The sequence below is a fragment of the Palaemon carinicauda genome, chromosome 4 (genome assembly GCF_036898095.1).
Source record: "Palaemon carinicauda isolate YSFRI2023 chromosome 4, ASM3689809v2, whole genome shotgun sequence".
NCBI lineage: Eukaryota > Metazoa > Arthropoda > Malacostraca > Decapoda > Palaemonidae > Palaemon > Palaemon carinicauda.
The window spans coordinates 161,856,034-161,871,511 of record NC_090728.1 but is presented as its reverse complement, the minus strand read 5'-3'; the positions used below and the strand labels follow the sequence as shown (position 1 = coordinate 161,871,511).

General features: G+C 40.6%; 1 protein-coding gene across 1 annotated transcript in view; it reads right to left on the bottom strand.

The window, feature by feature from the left end:
- Positions 1 to 338: 338 nt before the first annotated feature.
- Positions 339 to 15,478, bottom strand: part of Haspin (haspin) — a 120,303-nt gene continuing 105,163 nt past the window's right edge. Inside the window, exons 10-14 of the mRNA XM_068372596.1 lie at positions 14,837 to 14,970; positions 12,438 to 12,581; positions 12,055 to 12,206; positions 2,344 to 2,584; positions 339 to 568 (exon numbers count right to left, since the gene is read on the bottom strand). Of these exons, the coding sequence (XP_068228697.1) occupies positions 2,380 to 2,584; positions 12,055 to 12,206; positions 12,438 to 12,581; positions 14,837 to 14,970 (635 nt within the window). The 3' untranslated portion in view covers positions 339 to 568; positions 2,344 to 2,379. The remainder of the gene's footprint in view (positions 569 to 2,343; positions 2,585 to 12,054; positions 12,207 to 12,437; positions 12,582 to 14,836; positions 14,971 to 15,478) is intronic.

The following is a 15,478-nucleotide window of genomic DNA, read 5'->3' as shown; positions in this document are numbered from 1 at the left end:
GCTTTGAGTTTTAAAAAGTTACATGTAGTATGTGCAGCATAAATAACTTTGAGCCATAAGGCCGAGCACTAGGGCTTGGAAACCCATTCAGCACCAATTACATTTGAGGGAAACTCCCAGTTGCAGTATCAAGTAATAGTTTAGAGGTTGGGCAGCAAGATGGAAGAAAAGAAGTAAGAACAAAGGCGTTACATTTAATCAGAGAAATATTGTTAATGAAAGGTATCACTTTGAAGAATTGAGTGCTTTCAATAAACTTTTGAAGATTGACAATTCTCTAGCTGCCAGGTACAGGAGCCCCTTAAGTAACTTAACATGGATGGGTTAAATAAATAATCTTGACTTTATTACCTTTATGGAAAACTTAAAATTTCTATTTACAAATGTACAAAAATACAAAGAAAAAGTTGTCTGCAATGAATAATTATAAATGTACTTGACGTATATAAACTATCATCATTAGTAAATATTTCCTATTAATTCAGAATTAGGACTAACACCTATCTGCCAAAGGTAGTTGAGATGATGTTCTAGGTAAATCTCCTACAGGATTTTATATCTGTACAACCTGTAAAACAATGGATAAAAAAATATTTTCAGATAGAAGTAGATGAAAATTGTACCTTACTATCAAATATCACAAATTAATTTTTAGATTAAATTTCATTATACCAATGTTTACATAAAATTTGTGCTATTCATTCTTCATATGAAAAGCTTGGCTACAACAGAAATAAAACTACGAAGGTGTTCACCCTTGAAAAAATGTGATCTGACCCCAAGCTAACTTTTTTTCACCTATTCTTTAATTCACTTCCATTAGCTTTTGTAACAGATCTAAGTATCTCCAGATAAGAAAGCATTGATTTCTTTGATACTACCGCTAACGAGTAATTAGGTCCTTTGACTGGCCAAACAGTAATGCATTGGATCCTTCTCTCTCGTTACAGTTCATTTTCCCTTTACCTACACGTACACAGAATAGTCTGGCATATTCCTTACATATTCTCCTCTGTCCTCATACATCTGAAAATACCAAATTTTCTTTGCTCACTGTAATTGTTCAGTGTCTACTTTCCTTTTGTTAAGAGTAGAAGAGACTCTTTAGCTATGGTAAGCATCTCTTCTAGGAATAGGACACTCCAAAATCAAACCATTGTGCTCTAGTCTTGGGTAGTGCCATAGCCTCTGTACCATGGTCTTCCACTGTCTTGGGTTCGAGTTCTCTTTTGCTTGAGGGTATACCTGTGCACACTATTCCATCTTATTTCTCTTCCTATTGTTGTTTCTTTAAAGTTTTTATAGTTTATGTATTAAATATTTATTCTAACCTTATTGTTCTTGAAATATTTTAATTATTCATTACTTCTATCTTAGTTTATCTATTTCCTTATATCCTTTCCTAAATGGACTATTGTTCCCTATTAGAGCTCTTAGGCTTATAGCATCCTGCTTTGCTCACTAGTGTTGTAGCTTAACAAGTAATAATAATAATAATAATAATAATAATAATAATAATAATAATAATAATATGTTACACTAACCATGTAAAGAAAATGCAAATTCTCAGCAATGAACACACCATATAAGGATATACTTTCATTTGAGGTCACATATTTTCAAAATAAGTCATAATTGTTATTCAAGTGAATCTCACTCCTTCCTAACATGAGAATGAATCGAGGTAAAAAGGAACAAAATTTAGCTGCATGTACAGCGTATGGACTGCAACCAAACTGTGGCTTTGTTCTGCTGAGTCATGAAGATGAAGGGAAGGTACTACTGTGCATACATCTTTACAGTTTTGTCTTTTTATTGCTACTTTACTTATAGACAAGCTTTTCATACAAAGAATGAATAGCTCATGAATTTTAAGAAGTTTCATTGAAATAATAGGGTTTTATAAAAGCAATTATTGCCATTAGTGTTTTATATTATCATTATTATTACTAGCCAAGCTACAACCCTAGTTGGAAAACCAAGATGCTATATGCCCACGGACTCCAATAGGGAAAAATAGCCCAGTGAGAAAAGGAAATAAGGAAATAAATAAATGATAAGAATAAATTAACAATAAATCATTCTAAAAACAGTGACAACATCAAAACAGATATGTCCTATATAAACTATTAACGTCAAAAACAAATATGTCATATATAAACTATAAAAAGACTCATGTCAGCCTGGTCAACATAAAAACATTTGCTCCAACTTTGAACTTTTGAAGTAAGGATGAATTGGAATAAAAAAAAAAAGTCTTCATGATTGTAAACAGATCTCCATTACAAAAATGAAAATACTCATTACTAATGAATAAAAATAATTCAAATACTTATTACTTACCTCCAAATATATCTGAATTGATGTATCAGTAAACTACTAAATACCGCATTCTCTTCTAAGTACAAATGCGGTCGCACTCTCGGAGTCAAGAATGGTGTCTTTCAACTTTCTGAGCATAGCTATCCCACTTCTGTGAATTCGGGCTTTGGTATTTTTATAGTAACACTCATTGATCATCTTATCCACAATGTAATGCAACCATAATACGTTTGTGTATGGAGTGAAGTCCTCCCAATTATTCCTGTAATATAAATGATTTTCTTATCAGGGAGCATTGGGAACAAGAACAAGTGACATAACTGACATATGGTATCACCAATACTTGTCTACAACTAGAACAGTTCCACATGGTAATATTCTAACTGCAGCTGTTACTTAAAAGATATACAGTAGTAATTCTAAAATACAAAATTGGAAAGTTAGCAGATGAGGGACCAAGATAATGTCTTTTGATAAATCTCTTGAGAAAGCAGTGGAATCCATCACAGGCGCTTGATCTCGATACTATGAGCAAAATATGGGAGTGGCTCATCTCATATTCCCTCCAATGCCTCACAATTATTTTAATACTTCAAAAAATTTTAATAATACATCATCCACCTCAAATGGGAAATTCCAGCCTCCCATTAAAATTAAATACACCCTTGGACACCTGGATCTTCATCGACCTGGTTTAAAAGGCTGCTCATGAATGGCAGAGGCAAGGGACAGTGACATTGCCCTAGCAAGCAAGACAGTGCCCTTGAGACTGACCATATATTATATGATCAGCGCCCAAGCCCCATCTCCACCCAAGCTACGAACAGGGAAGGCCAGGCAATGGCTGCTGATGACTCAGCAGATAGACCTATAGGCTTCCCCATACACCCAAACCTAGTTCACAAGGTGGTATGGTTGTAGACACTAATGGCACTAACGAGTCTGAGCGGGACTTGACCCCCCCCCCCCCCCCCCACTGGCAAATACCAGACAGAGATGTTACCAATCAGACCCTCTGTGTACCTGCGGGGTAGGAATTAATGTCAGCTGGCTTCATTGGCTGAAGCTTGTTAAAAAGTTAGTTAAAGTGGTGTGTGCCACACCATGTGAAAAGGGAAACTCAAACCCCTCATCTGGCAAAACCTCCACTTTCCTTTCAACTTCAAGGAAAAATGCAAGGCGAGACTAAAATGTAAATTTTACAGGTTTATATAGCTAGACTGCTAAAAGACCTAAAACCCCTATAGGGAAAGCAGCCAATATATGAAAGTACCCTGAGAATGAGAACTATATAAGAGAAATGAAGAAAACTAATGAGGCCAATCCTGAGAAAAATGTTATTTTCCTTAGTAAAATAAATTTTTGAATATACTTACCCGATGATCATGTAGCTGTCAACTCTGTTGCCCGACAGAAAAAATCTAAGGTCGGGATACGCCAGCGATCGCTATACAGGTGGGGGTGTACATCAACAGCGCCATCTGTCGAGCAGGTACTCAAGTACTTCTTGTCAACAAGAACTCAATTTTCTCCTCGGTCCACTGGTTCTCTATGGGGAGGAAGGGAGGGTCCTTAAATTCATGATCATCGGGTAAGTATATTCAAAAATTTATTTTACTAAGGAAAATAACATTTTTCAATATTAATCTTACCCGATGATCATGTAGCTGATTCACACCCAGGGGGGTGGGTGGAGACCAGCATACATGTTAACATTAGAAGCTAAGTATCCCGTATTTCATTTTATCAGTTATTCAAAATAACAAACATAAAATAAATAAGTACCTGGTAAGGAAGTCGACTTGAACCATTACTCTGCCTTTTTTAAGTACGTCTTCCTTACTGAGCCTAGCGATCCTCTTAGGATGCTGAGCGACTCCTAGGTGCTGAAGTATGAAGGGCTGCAACCCATACTAAAGGACCTCATCACAACCTCTAATCTAGGCGCTTCTCAAGAAAGAATTTGACCACCCGCCAAATCAACCAGGATGCAGAAGGCTTCTTAGCCTTCCGTACAACCCAAAAACAACAATAAAAAACATTTCAAGAGAAAGATTAAAAAAGGTTATGGGATTAAGGGAATGTAGTGGTTGAGCCCTCACCTACTACTGCACTCGCTGCTACGAATGGTCCCAGGGTGTAGCAGTTCTCGTAAAGAGACTGGACATCTTTGAGGTAAAATGATGCGAACACTGACTTGCTTCTCCAATAGGTTGCATCCATAACACTCTGCAGAGAACGGTTCTGTTTGAAGGCCACTGAAGTAGCGACAGCTCTAACTTCATGTGTCCTTACCTTCAGCAAAGCAAGGTCTTCTTCCTTCAGATGAGAATGGGCCTCTCTAATCAAAAGCCTGATGTAATAAGAAACTGCGTTCTTAGACATCGGTAAAGCAGGTTTCTTGATAGAACACCATAAAGCTTCTGATTGTCCTCGTAATGGCTTTGTACGTCTTAAATAGTACTTAAGAGCTCTTACTGGGCAAAGTACTCTCTCTAGTTCGTTCCCAACCAAGTTGGACAGGCTTGGGATCTCGAACGACTTGGGCCAAGGACGAGAAGGAAGCTCGTTTTTAGCTAAAAAAACCAAGCTGCAAGGAACATGTAGCCGTTTCAGATGTAAAACCTATGTTCCTGCTGAAGGCGTGAATCTCACTGACTCTTTTAGCTGTTGCTAAGCAAACGAGGAAAAGAGTCTTCAATGTGAGATCCTTAAAAGAGGCTGATTGAAGCGGTTCGAACCTTGCTGACATCAGGAACTTTAAAACCACGTCTAGGTTCCAGCCTGGTGTGGCCAACCGACGCTCCTTTGAGGTCTCAAAAGACCTAAGGAGGTCCTGTAGATCTTTGTTGGAGGAAAGATCTAAGCCTCTGTGGCGGAAAACCGCTGCCAACATGCTTCTGTAACCCTTGATCGTAGGAGCTGATAGGGATCTTACGTTCCTTAGATGTAAAAGGAAGTCAGCTATCTGCGTTACAGAGGTACTGGTTGAGGATACTGCATTCGCCTTGCACCAGCTTCGGAAGACTTCCCATTTAGACTGGTAGACCTTGAGAGTGGATGTCCTCCTTGCTCTGGCAATCGCTCTGGCTGCCTCCTTCGAAAAGCCTCTAGCTCTTGAGAGTCTTTCGATAGTCTGAAGGCAGTCAGACGAAGAGCGTGGAGGCTTGGGTGTACCTTCTTTACGTGCGGCTGACGCAGAAGGTCCACTCTTAGAGGAAGAGTCCTGGGAACGTCCACTAGCCATTGCAGTACCTCGGTGAACCATTCTCTCGCGGGCCAGAGGGGAGCAACCAACGTCAACCGTGTCCCTTCGTGAGAGGCGAACTTCTGTAGTACCCTGTTGACAATCTTGAACGGCGGGAACGCATACAGGTCGAGATGGGACCAGTCCAGAAGAAAGGCATCCACGTGAACTGCTGCTGGGTCTGGAATCGGTGAACAATACCTCGGGAGCCTCTTGGTCATCGAGGTAGCGAATAGATCTATGGTGGGCTGGCCCCACAGGGCCCATAGTCTGCTGCAAACATTCTTGTGAAGGGTCCACTCTGTGGGGATGACTTGACCCTTCCGGCTGAGGCGATCTGCCATGACATTCATGTCGCCCTGAATGAACCTCGTTACCAGCGAAATCTTTCGATCTTTTGACCAAGTGAGGAGGTCCCTTGCGATCTCGAACAACTTCCTCAAATGAGTCCCTCCTTGCTTGGAGATGTACGCCAAGGCTGTGGTGTTGTCGGAGTTCACCTCCACCACCTTGCTTAGATGGAGGGACTTGAAGTTTATCAAGGCCAGATGAACTGCCAATAGCTCCTTGCAGTTGATGTGAAGTGTTCTTTGCTCCTGATTCCATGTGCCCGAGCATTCCTGTCCGTCCAGTGTCGCACCCCAGCCCGTGTCCGATGCGTCCGAGAAGAGACGGTGGTTGGGGGTCTGAACAGCCAATGGTAGACCTTCCTTGAGAAGAATGCTGTTCTTCCACCACGTCAGTGAAGACCTCATCTCTTCGGAAATGGGCACTGAGACCGCTTCTAGCGTCATGTCCCTTCTCCAGTGAGCAGCTAGATGAAACTGAAGGGGGCGGAGGTGGAGTCTGCCTAACTCGATGAACAGGGCCAGCGATGAAAGCGTCCCTGTTAGACTCATCCACTGCCTGACTGAACATCGGTTCCTTCTCAGCATGCTCTGGATGCACTCTAGGGCTTGACTGATCCTGGGGGCCGACGGAAAAGCCCGAAAAGCTCGACTCTGAATCTCCATACCTAGATAGACAATGGTTTGAGATGGGACGAGCTGGGACTTCTCTATATTGACCAGGAGACCCAATTCCTTGGTCAGATCCATAGTCCATCTGAGATTCTCCAGACAGCGACGACTTGACGAAGCTCTTAAAAGCCAGTCGTCCAAATAGAGGGAGGCTCTGATGTCTGCCAAGTGAAGGAATTTGGCAACATTCCTCATCAGTTTCGTAAACACAAGAGGTGCCGTGCTTAGGCCAAAGCACAGGGCTTGGAACTGGTACACGACCTTTCCAAAGACGAACCTTAGGAAAGGTTGGGAGTCTGGATGGACGGGAACATGAAAGTATGCATCTTTCAGGTCCAACGAGACCATCCAGTCTTCCTTCCTGACCGCTGCTAGGACCGACTTCGTCGTCTCCATTGTGAACGTCTGCTTGGTGACAAAAGCGTTGAGAGCACTGACGTCCAGCACCGGTCTCCAACCTCCTGTCTTCTTCGCTACCAGGAAGAGACGGTTGTAGAAGCCCGGGGATTGATGGTCCCGGACTATGACTACCGCTCCCTTTTGTAGCAAGAGCGACACCTCTTGTTGCAACGCTAGCCTCTTGTCCTTCTCCTTGTAGTTGGGAGAGAGGTTGATGGGAGAAGTTGCTAGAGGGGGACTGCGGCAGAACGGAATCCTGTACCCCTCCCTTAGCAACTTCACAGACTGAGCGTCTGCACCTCTGTTCTCCCAAGCCTGCCAGAAGTTCTTGAGCCTGGCTCCCACTGCTGTCTGGAGAGGTAGGCAGTCAGATTCTGCCTTTTGAGGACTTGGAACCCTTCTTCGATTTGCCACGATGACTGTCGGCACGGGTACCTCCTCTGCTGGAGGTTCTGCCACGAAAGGGCGGGATGAACCTAGACGCTGGTGTGTCCATCCTAGGCCTAGGCACGGAAGGTAAAGCTTTAGCCTTACGTGCGGAGGACGCCACCAGGTCATGGGTGTCCTTCTGGATCAACGAGGCAGCCATCCCCTTGACCAGCTCTTCCGGAAAGAGACACTTGGAAAGCGGAGCAAACAACAACTCCGACTTCTGGCATGGAGTGATCCCAGCAGACAAGAAGGAGCAAAGATGGTCTCTCTTCTTAAGCACTCCCGACACGTACGAAGCCGCAAGCTCACCAGACCCATCCCGAATGGCCTTATCCATGCTAGACATGATAAGCATGGCCGAGTCCTTATCCGAAGGGGAAGTCTTTCTGCTTAAAGCTCCCAAACACCAATCGAGGAAGTTGAAGATCTCAAAAGCACGAAAGACTCCCTTCAACAGATGATCCATGTCAGAAAAGGACCAGCAAATCTTAGATCGTCTCATAGCCAGCCTGCGGGGAGAGTCAACCAGACTTGAGAAGTCGCCCTGGGCAGAGGCAGGAACTCCCAAGCCGGGTTCCTCTCCCGTGGCATACCAGACGCTAGATTTGGAAGCAAGCTTGGTAGGCGGAAAGATGAAAGCAGTCTTTCCTAGCTGCTTCTTGGACTGCAACCACTCTCCCATAACCCTCAAAGCTCTCTTGGATGAGCGTGCGAGAACGAGTTTGGTGAAGGCAGGAGCTGCTGACTGCATGCCTAACGCAAACTCGGAGGGAGGAGAGCGAGGTGTTGCAGACACAAACTGTTCCGGATACAAGTCCCTGAACAGGGCAAGGACTTTCCTAAAGTCTAAGGAGGGAGGCGTAGACTTGGGTTCTTCTAAGTCGGAGTGCGGATCGTCCAAATGCGCAGCTTCGTCGTCATCAGATACTCCATCATCCGAAAGCTGAGGAGGAAGTGGCAAAGGTGGAGCAGAAAGCTGAATGGCTGAATCCGGCAGCATGGGTGCATGCGTAGCTGCTGCGGATCCAACATCATGCCGCTGCTGGTCAGTCTGCGAGCTGGCAACAACAAAAGCGGAGTGCTGGTGCGTGGGAGGGACTGCCGTGGGTTGGGGAGCATGCCGCATGAGTTGCGGAGCATGCCGCAATGCGTCAAAACACGGCAGCTCGACAGCACCTTCCCACTGCTGATGCGGAAGCTCACGCATGTCAACGGAGGGTGCAGCATGAACATGCATCTGGCAGGGTCGACTGCACATCGGTGGTGGAGCTCTCACAGGTGGAGTGTGGGAGCAGGCAGCCGCAGTATCTGCTAAGCGCACAACCGTGGCAGGTTGTAGGTTAACAGGTGCAGTGTCAACCTTCTCAGCACGATACTCCTGCATGAAGGAAGCAAGCTGAGACTGCATAGTCTGCAGCATGGACCACTTAGGGTCTACCGTGGTTGGTGCGGCAACAGACGGAGTAGTTGCCTGTTGCGGAACCACTCTACCTCTCTTGGGAGGTGTGCAGTCTTCGGAAGACTGCGGCGAGTCCGAACTGACCCAGTGGCTACACCTGGGCCGTTGGACTCGCTCGGAAGGGACCTTACGCTTGAGAGGTCGTGAGACCTTGGTCCAACGTTTCTTCCTCGAAACTTCTTCCACAGACGAGGAATGACAGGGCTCATTCGTCTGTTTGTGGATGGGACGATCTCTGACAGATACGTCCGCAACCACTGAGGGTACATCCGTACGCTGATCAAGGCCTGTCGAACCCTTTGGTCCTTCGACATTGCTTCTCCCCTGGGCTTGGGAGCTTGCAAGAGGTCCCGGACTGGGAGGACGACTGGCACGTACAGGAGTACCCTCATGCGCAACACTGACACTGACACTTTTCACTTCACTTGCACTCACTACACTTCCCACTGCACTTCGCACTTTCAACTCTTTGACATCGGCCAAAAGTTGATTACGGTCATTAGCTAATGACTCCACTCTGTCACCAAGAGCCTGAATGGCACGCATCATATCCGCCATGGAGGGTTGAGCACTAGTAGCAGGGTCGGGAGTCACCACTACAGGGGAAGGAGTAGGTTGAGGGGCATGGGGAGAGGAAAAATCAAAAGAGCGAGAAGAACTCCTCCTGATCCTATCCTTCTCTAGCCTACGTGCATTCTTTAGGAATTCGTTAAAATCGAATTCCGAAAGCCCAGCGCATTCCTCACATCGATCTTCCAATTGACAGGATTTACCCCTACAATTGGAACAAACGGTGTGAGGATCTATGGAGGCCTTCGGAAGACGCCTAGAACAAGCCCTAACACTACACTGCCTGTACTTAGGGACTTGAGAATGGTCAGACATCTTGAATTCCAGAAATAGTCAGGGGGGAAATCCAAAAACTAGCAAAGTTCATTAACAATTAATCCAAATCTAATCAAAAAGCTATATAAGCTAATGATAAAGGTTCCTGAATAGCGAAGGCTAAAATCTAGAGCGAATACATCACAAAAATCGTGAAAAACAACTCCAGAAACAACAGCGTATCCAAGTAGGTCTTGCCGGTGGCACGACAGAGGAAAAATTGAGTTCTTGTTGACAAGAAGTACTTGAGTACCTGCTCGACAGATGGCGCTGTTGATGTACACCCCCACCTGTATAGCGATCGCTGGCGTATCCCGACCTTAAATTTTTTCTGTCGGGCAACAGAGTTGACAGCTACATGATCATCGGGTAAGATTAATATTGAAAATAGTGGGGGCAAGCCCTAATGTATAAAATGAATTGCTCAATTTGCCAAATTTGAACTAGTTGATTAGGCTACACAAAACAATCACAATCATAGCCTATGAAAATTTTAACATGCTAGTTGGGCTAAACATCAATAATAATAGTCCAAGGACTTTCACGTCATAACAAAATTACACTATGAAATAATTAAAATACTGATATGTAAAACTAATGTCTAACATACCAAACTATTAAATGATTAAAATATTGATACATAAAACTAATTTCTACCATACCAAACTTTCATACTTACTATTTGTAGGCCAGTCTACCACAAACATTCACAGTGCATCTTACTTTGCAAGTTTCCCCATTATCATAGTTGAGTACGTCAATATCAATAAATCACAGAAAATTTTCTTTACTTAATTTATATTCGCTGTATAAGTTTTCAATCAAAGTTAATACAATTTCTTACTGTTTTGTTTATTTCATTATGAAAGGGGATTTGACAAAAGATGGACCTATTTGTTGGAGAGTTGCTGTGTGGTCTCCAAGAACTTTCTATTGAAGGATAGAACAGGGAATCCAATCAGACAAAAAATACCAAAAAAATACTATCTTCCTTGCTCCAGGTCTAGTGTATCAAAGATTTTAAGTGTATAAGGAAGACCAATGGATTCAAGCTCTATTGAACCCATCACAGCACCTCTAATGCTGAAATACATAGGACAACCGATAACTTGTCATCACAAAGAACAAACTAAATACTGGAAACACACTACCTGGGGTGCTTGTTGTGCCTATCTATTCTCTTTTATAATTGGATTATGACCACACGGCACCTCCCAAAACTGGGATTTTCCTTCGTCAACGTCCCTTCTTTGAGGATAATGTGCTGTGTGGTCTCCACGAAATGATGCCAGAGTAACCATAGAGTAGACTCGTATACCATCTACAAACCAGCAAATTAACAAATCATGCGTCTATGGATGAGAAGAAAAACTAACAAGTCTGACACTCACCACATGAGAGAAAATCCCTAGGAAGAGGCTTGATGCCCATCTAGGGACAAGATGAAATGTTTTTCTTGAACCCGGTTTCCTTCCATAGGTTCCCTGAATGAGCCAAGTACAATGCACACATTGTGCTACTTTGATTTGTGCCAGGTAGTATCTTATAAACACTTTATTCCCAGACCAACCTGTAAAGTTCTGGATCTCCTGAAATTGCATATTAGCAAAAAATGCCAATGAGGAAGCAGTTTTTCTCACATCATAGGTTTTAGGGATGGAGAGGGAGGTCATTAAAATACAGATGGCCCTGTAGAAAGGAACTTGGGCTGGGAATTTTGGAAGAAACTACCTTACTGGGGTGAACAAAGTTTCAACTAAAGTTGATTGTTTGCAAAATGTTTTAGATACTGGTGTTCTTCGTTCGCTTGCAAGATCGACCTCGAGTGGGGTAAATGTAGACACTAGTACAATTATTGCCAAATGAGTCCGATGCATGCATGCACAGCAGCCCCCGTATCCAGTTGTAAACAAACTAGAAAATCAGCTTTTTTACTCTTGGTTTAACCTCCAGTACAGGAAGATGAAGAAAAAGAATATGCAGAAACAAACTCTGAAAGTGAGGAATTACCTTTTCAAACCTTACGTAACCTTATAGCTAAGAAATACCCTATTAAGTTGAGTAAGGTGATCATTACTAAAGTTATCACTTTTGCCTTAAAAATTGTGGGATGAAAACACCTAAACATTATTTACTAATGTTGAGAATACCTTGATTGTTGTACTCAGACATAAATGAGCAGTAATCAACATTATACAAAAGATCTATTAACCATAGATAGTTTAAAAAAAAAATATGCATAGAAATAGGAAACAAGAGGAAAGGACTGTAATAAACTTAGCAAGGTTTACCTGTTCACTTTTTTCATTTGTCTATATATTTCAAACTGGTAATCACCCTCTGCTGTAAAGAGTGATGGATCTTCTGCCAAATTGTTATACATGACACAATTAGGCATTTTTAATCTTGATAAAGTAAAATCTATCACTGTAGCCATTACACCCTGAAAACGAAAAAAAAAAATCATGATTAAAAAATTTTAAAAAAGTAAAATATTAAAAGTAATCTTTTTATTATATTAAATCAAACAGTAATTCCTCTAATTTTCAGTAATCATTCAACATTTAAAATGCAATATGAAATCAATTACTATTCATGAAAATAATATTAATTGACAAAGCGTATCTTACACAATGAGATTAAGACTTGAGAAATACACATGTGACCACTGTACCTTAGTTTCAAGACTATAAAGTGCGCCATTCAATTTGAACTCTGCATAATTCTTTGTAGTTGTGGCAATTAAAACATTGCCCCAATGAAGATCACGATGTTCAAATTCTAATGACTGCTCAGCAACGGCTAAAGTGTACGCAATCTGAATAAATTAAGAATTGTTACTAAGAAATAATTACCAAGATTTGTCTTAGCTAATTCCTTAACCCTTTTACCCCCAGGCTATTTGGAAATTTCCAACCCTTAACCCCCATGGGGTTATTTTTTTTCAAGCACATTTTGCAGTATAATTTTTTTAAATTGCTCTAACAGCCTTAATTTTTGTCATAGAGACGTCAGGTTGGTCTCATTCTCTTGGAAAATGCCTGAAGTTTCTCAAAAAATTATCAAAAATATGCAAAAAAAAATTTAAATAGCATTTTTTTGCAAGGACGTACCAGTACGTCCATGGGGGTAAAGGGATGAGTTTTGTGAAACGTACCAGTACATCCTTTGGGGGTAAAAGGGTTAAAAACAAAATATAAGGATACAAATACCAAATTTATACAGCACAAATAGAGAAGTTGCCAAATCAGATAGAAAAGGCATGATGGAGAAGACAATGATAAAAACTCCCTTCAAATTTATCCCCGTGAAGGGAAAACCTGATTTAAAAACTGGTAAGATGATGATGGTCTAAATAATACAAAAATAATAAACAAAAATACCATATGACAAACATGAAACTCAAAGTTGTTCAGTAAAACCAAGTTTAAAACATTATTAGTTTTTCTTAGCAACATACAAATAGCTGAAATTTGTAGTCTTGAAAATTATAAAACTCGTCACTTATTTTTCATTTGCATATATTAATTTTTCTGTAATGAAAGTAAAAAAACATGTGACCAAGTTTTCTACCCTACACTTTGCATGTATTTATTTGTTAGAATTAGTCCAATATCAGGGAATTGTTGAAAGGTATCTAAGTTTGAAAAAATATGAGAAAAATAAATTCAATCAATTTGTTGACGGTATTTAATTAAATTGATTGAAAGTTTAAATGTTCATTTTAAAGAAAAGTACAGTGATTGAAATAAGAAAGATGAATTTTAAGCTGGGTTTAATTCTGCGTTTAATTTTCCATCCAAATTACAGAAAGAGCGAGTCAATAGGGACAGTCTTTAAAATTGTAATGGAACAAGATTTTAACATGTTCGGGGACTGTTTTTGATGATATGTGAACATTGCAATCTTTTTCAGTTACAAATTGTAAATAATCTAAGATACGACACTTTTAATACCATATTTTAATCAATTTTTCTTTTTTTAAATTGGTGCATATTCTTAATAGCATAATAGTGGGAAAGCAAACCTAACAAAAAACACATATCGGCGAAACTTTCATTAATATCCTTATAAACCCTATAATTGCTTACACAAATGCCTAAAGGCCTTGTTCTCACCTCAAACAACAAAATATACAGTGCAACACCACCAATCAGTTGCCCTCAGAAAACATCAAAGTAGAAGACTGTACACTCAAATACTGGGCAAGAAAAAATCTAGTCATGTTTCTACAATCTCATGTACCATAAATGTTCTCACCCAGCTTCAGAGCTTCTGTTCCCCTTTAAGCTTTTCTGCAGAATAAAATATTTGACAATAGTACTGCAATGCTTACTGTTACAAATATGATAGCTAACATTTCCCAGAAATTCTTATCCAGAAACAATGCTGAACTATAGTTAATTTCCTTTAGCGATGCAGATTTGCACCGACTCGCAGCTGTGCCCTTTTAGCTCGGAAAAGTTTCCTGATCGCTGATTGGTTGGACGAGATAATTCTAACCAATCAGCGATCAGGAAACTTTTCCGACCTAAAAGGGCACCGCTGCGAGTCGGTGCAAATCTGCCTCGATAAAAGAAATGGACTATAGTGTATTTAGTCTTTTTCTTTACACAAGTCAATATATAATACCCTTGTTACTAACACCTTTATCTTGGTCAAAAGAAAATACATACCTGGCCAGTGGTTACCTTACATTCATTTTTGTCAGGCACTTATTGCATGTGCTATTCTTTTGAAATTATTTCATGGAAAACTTTCTCTGCCTATCCTTCTACTCCTTTAGCTATCCTGCTCCGACTATTCAGTTAGTTCACAATTGAAATTTTAGCACTATCTACCAAAAACTTTCATGGCTCGTTTTCCTCCTTTAAACAACTAATGCTATAACATAAATAATTTTAAATTTAAGTTATTGAATATATCTACAGAAGTTAGGAGGGCCATTAGGAAAACTTACTTTTACCATCAATCTTTTTAAGTTTAATGACACCATATTGAAGTGGTCCTATAAGATTCCTTTACTATACTTATGCATTTAATTAGTTACACAACTAACGTCAATCAACTGACCTGGAGGAAAATAGCATGAGCCTGCTGGGCATTATTAAACACAAAGCCTTCCAAATCTCTTCCACCATGAGTGAACTCCAGTACTATATGTAATTGTGTGTCTGGGAAGATGTCTGGCCGATCATTCTCAGATCCTAAGAGTAAGAAATTTTTTTTTATTAATCACAATAAAGTTATCTCCATGCATGTTTTCACAAAATATGAAATTGTTCAAGTGGCTTTTGATGGACAATTGCCATTCATAAACAAAAGAACAAACTTCATTAGGGTCAAACAAAATGAAAGAACCCAGTGGCAACACATTATTCTGTAAATTAAAAGTAAAATGGCAAAAGAAAAACTTGCAGCAGATACAAAAATAACACAAAAAATAATAAAAAAAAAAGATAAAAAAATTCAAAGTAAAATAACAAAAGCAAAACTTGCAGCTGAAACACAAATAACACAAAAAAATAATTAAAAAAGATAATAAAATTCATTATTTCTATACTCACCTGGTATTTGTATTACTAAATTCTCGAAGCAGGATGAATATTGACACCTACCTTAACATATAAAATTTTCCCATTTTCTTTCACTTTAATAGCATTGCCCTTCTAGTGGAGTATTGAGTTTACATAGCAGTGTATGTCAATAGGAGAG